At 44.2% G+C, this 7250-nt stretch overlaps 1 protein-coding gene across 2 annotated transcripts in view; it reads left to right on the top strand.

The window, feature by feature from the left end:
- The first annotated feature begins 4982 nt into the window (after positions 1 to 4982).
- LOC122541432 (zinc-binding protein A33-like) overlaps positions 4983 to 7250 on the top strand; it is a 69882-nt gene continuing 67614 nt past the window's right edge. Inside the window, exons 1-4 of one of the 2 annotated variants that reach the window (XM_043678199.1) lie at positions 4985 to 5657; positions 5751 to 5846; positions 5940 to 6188; positions 6626 to 6648. In XM_043678199.1, the coding sequence (XP_043534134.1) occupies positions 5196 to 5657; positions 5751 to 5846; positions 5940 to 6188; positions 6626 to 6648 (830 nt within the window). In that variant the 5' untranslated portion in view covers positions 4985 to 5195. Of the gene's footprint in view, positions 5658 to 5750; positions 5847 to 5939; positions 6189 to 6625; positions 6649 to 7250 lie in introns of both variants that reach the window. The other variant, XM_043678200.1, reaches the window with a different exon arrangement.

The raw sequence follows: 7250 nt of genomic DNA, 5'->3' as shown, positions 1-7250 counted from the left end.
GTAGAGGGCCCAGCACCGATCCTTGTGGCACTCCACTGGTCACAGGCCTCCAGTCTGAAAAACAACCCTCCACCACCACCCTCTGTCTTCTACCTTTGAGCCAGTTCTGTATCCAAATGGCTAGTTCTCCCTGTATTCCATGAGATCGAACCTTGCTAATCAGTCTCCCATGGGGAACCTTGTCGAACGCCTTACTGAAGCCCATATAGATCACATCTACTGCTCTGCCCTCATCAATCTTCTTTGTTACTTCTTCATAAAACTCACTCAAGTTTGTGAGACATGATTTCCCACGCACAAAGCCATTAATTGCCCTGCTTTCCTTATTACATTAAATTTTCTACCTGCAAGATCGAATTGTGTCTTTGATGAATATAAAGTTTCAGCTATGTAATGTTAAAACAAAATGATAACAACTATTATGTATGTAATGCATTTCAATAAATAAAATACTCCAAGGCATTTCATTGAAGCACTATAGTACAAAACAGGATATTTGAATGATTTTTGGTCAAGGCAAACAATATACCTATTCCATAAATTAACACATTGATGAATTTTGGAAGATTTATAGCTCAGGTTGAGGTTTTGGATGTAGGTTTACTCACTGAGCTGAAAGGTTCATTTCCGGACGTTTCGTTACCTTACCAGGTGACATCTTCAATGGACCTCATGCGAAGCAATGTTGAAACTTCCTGCTTTCTATTTATATGTTTGGGTTTCTTTGGGTTGGTGATGAGAATTCATGCATGAGAATTCCTAAAGGCATGGCATTCCAACCAGAACTCTAAGAGTTAGACCCTCATCTAACCCCCCCTGAGAAAAGGAACAGGAAGTGACTTCACCACAGGAAATGACATCATCAACCCAGGAAAAACCCAAACATATATAGAGAAAGCAGGAATTTTCAGCATTGCTTCGCATGACGTCCACTGAAGATGTTACCCAGTAAGGTAATGAAACATCTGGAAATGAACCTTTCAGCTCAATGAACAAACCTACATCCATTAACATATTGACTACATTGCAATAAATACATTTCATAATTATTCACTTATCCTCTGATATGAAACTCCTCATTTCATCTGTTTGAAGTGTCTGTCTAAATCAGAAGATGCTCTCAAAATTGCCAAGCATTGTCAAAATTACCAAGCACATTCTTCTGAATGAGGGGGAAATCAAAGTTTGTGAGAAGATTTGTAGCTCGGGTGCTCATTGTTGTGGTTCTGTTCGCCGAGCTGGGAATTTGTGTTGCAGACGTTTTGTCCCCTGTCGAGGTGACATCCTCAGTGCTTGGGAGCCTCCTGTGAAGCACTTCTGTGATGTTTCCTCTGGCATTTATAGTGGTTTGTCTCTGCTGCTTCCAGTTGTCAGTTCCAGCTGTCCGTTGCAGTGGTCGGTATATTGGGTCCAGGTCGATGTGTTTATTGATTGAATCTGTGGATGAGTGCCATGCCTCTAGGAATTCCCTGGCTGTTCTCTGTTTGGCTTGTCCTATAATAGCTGGAAATATGTTGCTGGAAAAGCGCAGCAGGTCAGGCAGCATCCAGGGAACAGGAGAATCGATGTTTCAGGCATAAGCCCGAGTCATAGAGATGTACAGCATGGAAACAGACCCTTCGGTCCAACTCATCCATGCCAACCAGATATCCCAACCCAATCTAGTCCCACCTAGAACATAGAACATAGAAGAATACAGCGCAGTACAGGCCCTTTGGCCCTCGATGTTGCGCCGATCCAAGCCCACCTAACCTACACTAGCCCACTATCCTCCATATGCCTATCCAATGCCCGCTTAAATGCCCATAATGAGGGAGAGTCCACCACTGCTACTGGCAGAGCATTCCATGAACTCACGACTCGCTGAGTAAAGAACATACCCGTACCATCTGTCCTATACCTACCCCCCCCCCCTTAATTTAAAGCTATGCCCCCTTGTAATAGCTGACTCCATACATGGAAAAAGATTCTCACTGTCAACCCTATCTAAACCCCTAATCATCTTATACACCTCTATCAAGTCACCCCTAAACCTTCTTTTCTCCAATAAAAACAGCCCCAAGTGCCTCAGCCTTTCCTCATACGATCTTTCTACCATACCAGGCAACATCCTGGTAAACCTCCTCTGCACCCGTTCCAGTGCCTCCACATCCTTCCTATAGTATGACAAACAAAACTTTACACAATACTCCAGATGCGGCCACACCAGAGTCTTATACAACTGCAACATGACCTCAGTACTCCAGAACTCAATTCCTCTACCAATAAAAGCCAGTACGTTCTAATCTTTGCATTACCGCTTCTGCTATGAGTCCAGAGATGGGTGGGTCCATGGGTGTGCCGTTGATTTGTTCATATATTTGGTTGTTGAATGTGAAGTATGTTGTGAGGCACAGGTCCACTTGTTTGAGTATGCCGTCTTTGTTGATAGGTTCACCGTCCTGTTGTCTGTTCTGCGATGTAGTAAAGAACTGTGCTTATTTACATTTCAATAAATGTATGAAATGAGCTGCTAGTGGAAGTGTTGGAGGTTGGTACAATTACATTTAAAAGTCATCTGGATGGGAATATGAATAGGGTGGGTTGAGAGGGATATGGGCCAACTGCTGGTAAATGGGACTAAATGAGGTTAGGATATCTGGTCGGCATGGACGAGTTGGGCCGAAAGGTGTGTTTCCGTGACTCTTCGACGCTAAGTGACTATGTTCCATCGAACTCTCCTGCACTACCCTCCTCACCCAAAGTATGAATCTCCAGAAAATCAGGGTTTTCATGAACTATGAATGTGGACAGGGGTAAATGGGTCAAATATTCTAATTCTACCAATATATCTTAGCAATGATGCCGCTTCTAATGCTTAGAGTCATAGAGATGTACAGCATGGAAACAGACCCTTAGGTCCAACTCATCCATGCCAACCAGATATCCCAACCCAATCTAGTCCCACCTAGAACATACAACATAGAAGAATACAGCGCAGTACAAGCCCTTCGGCCCTCGATGTTGCGCCGATCCAAGCCCACCTAACCTACACTAGCCCACTATCCTCCATATGCCTATCCAATGCCCGCTTAAATGCCCATAATGAGGGAGGGTCCACCACTGCTACTGGCAGGGCATTCCATGAACTCATGACTCGCTGAGTAAAGAACCTACCCCTAACATCTGTCCTATACCTACCTCCCCTTAATTTAAAGCTATGCCCCCTTGTAATAGCTGCCAGCACCCAGCCCATATCCCTCCAAGCCCTTCCTATTCATATACCCATACAAATGCTTTTTAAATATTGCAATTATACCAGCCTCCACCACTTCCTCTGGCACTCATCCATACATGTACCACCCTCTGCTTGAAAAAGTTGCCCCTTAGGTCTCTTTTATATCTTTCCCCTCTCACCTTAAACCTATGCCCTCTAGTTCTGGACTCCCTGACCCCAGGGAAAAGACTTTGCCTATTTATCCTATCCATGCCTGTCATCATTTTGAAAACCCCTATAAGGTCACTCCTCAGCATCTGATGCTCCAGGGAAAACAGCCCCAGCCTGTTCAGCCTCTCTGGCACCTATTCATCTCATACACCTTCCACCTGTTGGGAAATATTGCAGATTGGAATATCCCGGGTTCCTGCAGCTCACAGCTCGTTCTACCAACAATTACTTCTCTACAAATGAACTTCGATTTTTTTCTTCTCACAACTTCCACCACTACCAACTTCCCCACTCCCCCATCCCCAAGCGCCCCTGTTGTGTAGATCTGATTGCTGACCTTTCAGTTCCCGGTTCCAATACAGGATTTATTCCCGGATGTTAACCTGGCTTCTATCACTCCCTGTGACTGAGTCCAACCCCCATCAGTTTACAGCTGGCAGGAGGCAGGGGGACGGGGTGAAATTATGGGATGAATCTGTCAGTGCCCTTTAATCCTGCAGATTGTCAGCAGGGCTGAGTTTTTCCAATCGATATTCCCTCCCGGATAGAAGAAAGGAAAGAGCCTCTCATTGAAAGTGTGAGTGAAAGTCTGGAATGAGACATGTTGTCTGCATTGTAAAGTGATTCCTGCCATATAGTCCAGGGAACCCCGGTCTTCCGAGGATTCACACTCGGGATGAGGAGGGTAATGCGGTGGAGTTCAGAGGAACATAGTCACTTAGAGTCATAGAGTCATGAAAACGGTCCAACTCGTCCATGCCAACCAGATATCCTAACCTCATCTAGTCCCTAGGGTGTAGGTTTGCTTGCTGAGCTGTAGGTTTGATATCCAGATGTTTCATTACCTGGCTAGGTAACATCATCAGTGGCAACCTCCAAGTGAAGCGAAGCTGTTGTCTCCTGCTTTCTATTTAGATGTTTGTCCTGGATAGGGTTCTAGGGGTTTGTGGTGATGTCATTTCCTGTTCATTTTCTGAGGGGTTGATAGATGGTATCTAGATCTATGTGTTTGTTTATGGCATTGTGGTTGGAGTGCCAGGCCTCTAGGAATTCTCTGGCATGTCTTTGCTTAGCCTGTCCCAGTCAAAATTGTGGATTTTTTTCCTTAGTGTGTAGGGCTAAGAGGGAGAGAGGGTCTGTCTTTTTGTGGCTAGCTGGTGTTTGTGTATCCTGGTGGCCTTTCTTCCTGTTTGACCTACGCAGTGTTTCTGGCAGTCGTTGCATGGATTTTTTTTTCACAACCTTCACAAACCTTGCACTCATCTAATCCCATTCACCAGCACTTGGCCCATATCCCTCTCAACCCTCCCTATTCATATTCCCGTCCGGATGCCTTTTAAATGCTATAATTGTACCAGCCTCCAACACTTCGTCTGGCAGCTCATTCCATACACACGCCACCCTCTGCATGAAAAGGTTGCCTCTTCAGGGACCTTTTAAATCTTTAGAAATCCGGGTGTGACAGGTTCACTAGAGCCTTGGTAGGCGGAAACGAGCTCAGACTGGAGAAAAATGTAATCTCGTCTCGACCCCGCCCTTCTCTGCCTCCTGAAACTCCCACTCTCGTCCTTGACAACATTACATGCAATTCTCCCACTTTCGGCGGACTGAATTCTTCCCGTCTGTACTCTGTTTATTCTCCAAACTGCGCTAACTTTTATCGACCCGTGAGAAAATTGAAGGCATAGTTCACGATATAATAAAAATTATACGACTATTGCAGTGAACCTCACCAGGAAATCTTGGAAATGAAGATGTTCCGCAGCGTATGAATATCCAAAGTAATGAGGATTTGAATCAGGAAGTTCTGAGTGTGATCATGTCTTCCAAACAGCAGCTACAGATTTTCACCGAGGAAGCAATTTGTCCCATTTGTCTAGATTTTTTCACCAATCCGGTTATACTGGATTGTGGACACAACTTCTGCCGCTCCTGTATCACCCAGAGTTGGGGAAAAAAGGAGATAAACTCCTGCCCGGAATGTAGAGAGGAGTTTACTGAAAGAAACTTCAGGGTAAACCGGGCCTTAGCGAACCTAGCGGAGAAAACTCGAAAGTTAAAGCTGGATCCGAAAGTGAAGGAAAGTGAAATTCGCTGCGAGAAACATCAAGAAGATCTGAAGCTGTTTTGTGAAACTGACAAGAAATTGATCTGTCTGATTTGTAGAGATTCGCGGGAACATAGAGAGCATGACTTCCTACCAATGAACGAAGCTGTAGAGATGTACAAGGTAAAAGGGGGATATTTTAAAAGGTTAGAGTTTTATTATAATTTCACTGTCTAACATTTTAATTGTGTTTTTTTTCTCTCTCTCCAATTCCAGGATCAGTTGAAATCTTCCTTAGATTCTCTCACAGAGAAGAAATCGGCGGTTCTACAAACGGAACTGAACCAGAAACGGAAGATTTCCGAAGTGAGGGTGAGCTCTCCCTGTGCTGATTTTCTGGGATCTGGGTTAGTTTTGTTCCCTTTATCGCGGGACATTAATGAGGTTTCACATTTCATTTGGTAGGAGCAGGGGAGCAGTCTGCAAACCCACATCACATCCGAGTTCACTAAAATGCACCAGATTCTCACTGAGAAAGAGCAGCGTTTGCTCAGAGACCTCAGGGAAGAAGAGGAGAGGGTTGTAGAACCAATGGAGAAAAACCTTCGAGAGATTCAGGAGAATTTAAATTCTGTTGAGGAGAAACTCTCAAAGTTGCAGAAACTGATGGAGGAAAAAGACGAGCTGATATTTCTGAAGGCGACAGAACACATTGTGAGTCAGTTCAGTGATTCAATAACTTATAAAAGGAAAACAAATATAACATTTGCTAAAAAGATAGTAGTAGATCTAAATGACTGATTATGTTTTGCGTATGTTCTGCGGTTGCCACTGGGCTAACTGGCTCCTCAACATACCTGCGGAATGCACGGCAACGTTTGGGGAATGTCACACCTGACCTGAGTATTTTATTTAGTTGTTGTTTCCTTTCCAACTCTCATTTTGTTATCCCCGGGAAGCCCCATTACAATTATGTTGCCGTTTCACATGTGCGTGTATGTGTAAACGGCTGCTGTTGAATTCCAGTTTATTTTGCCTCTCTTTCGGGAATACATTTACACTTCCGTGTTGCGCTTGCTCGTTTCGGCCCCCCTCTCTCCCCTTGAACTCTGTTACAACCGTCCTCACTGTTCGCAATTACTTTATTTCAGGATGAAACTATTCGGAAGAGAAGGTAGGGCACAAAAACTTGTACAATTTGCTAAATAATACAGTAAAGTGCGATTGTAGATTTATTTTGTGGTTATCGCTATTAACTAAAGGCTGGTTCATCTCCACTGATGCTTCGCGCACGAGTGTGTTTTGTAACCAGTAGCTTGTTACGGTATTTACTTCAGCGTTATATAACCGACACACTGACTTCAACCTGCTGTCGGAAAGGGTTCAAAGAAGGTTTACAAGAACGTTGCCAGTGTTAGAGAGTTTGAACTACAGAGAGAGGCTGAATAGGCCGGAGCTCTTTTCCCTGGATCATTGGAGGCTGAGGGGTCACCTAATAGAGGTTTATAAAATCATGAGGGGCATGGATAGAGTGGATAAACAAGGTCTTTTCCCCAGAGCGGGGGAGTCCAAAACTAGAGGGCGTAGGTTTAAGGTAAGAGAGAATTTTTTTAAAGAAAAACTTAAGGGGCAACATTTTCACGCAGAAAGTGATGTGTGTATGGAATGAGCTGACACAGGAGGTATTGGAGGCTGGTACAATTGCAACATTTTAAAATGCATTTGTATGTGCATAGGAAAGGTGGAGAGGGATATGGGCCAAACGCTGGCAGCCAG

This window comes from Chiloscyllium plagiosum, chromosome 37 (genome assembly GCF_004010195.1).
Source record: "Chiloscyllium plagiosum isolate BGI_BamShark_2017 chromosome 37, ASM401019v2, whole genome shotgun sequence".
NCBI classification, from domain to species: Eukaryota; Metazoa; Chordata; class Chondrichthyes; order Orectolobiformes; family Hemiscylliidae; genus Chiloscyllium; species Chiloscyllium plagiosum.
This window is presented reverse-complemented; position numbering and strand designations above follow the sequence as displayed.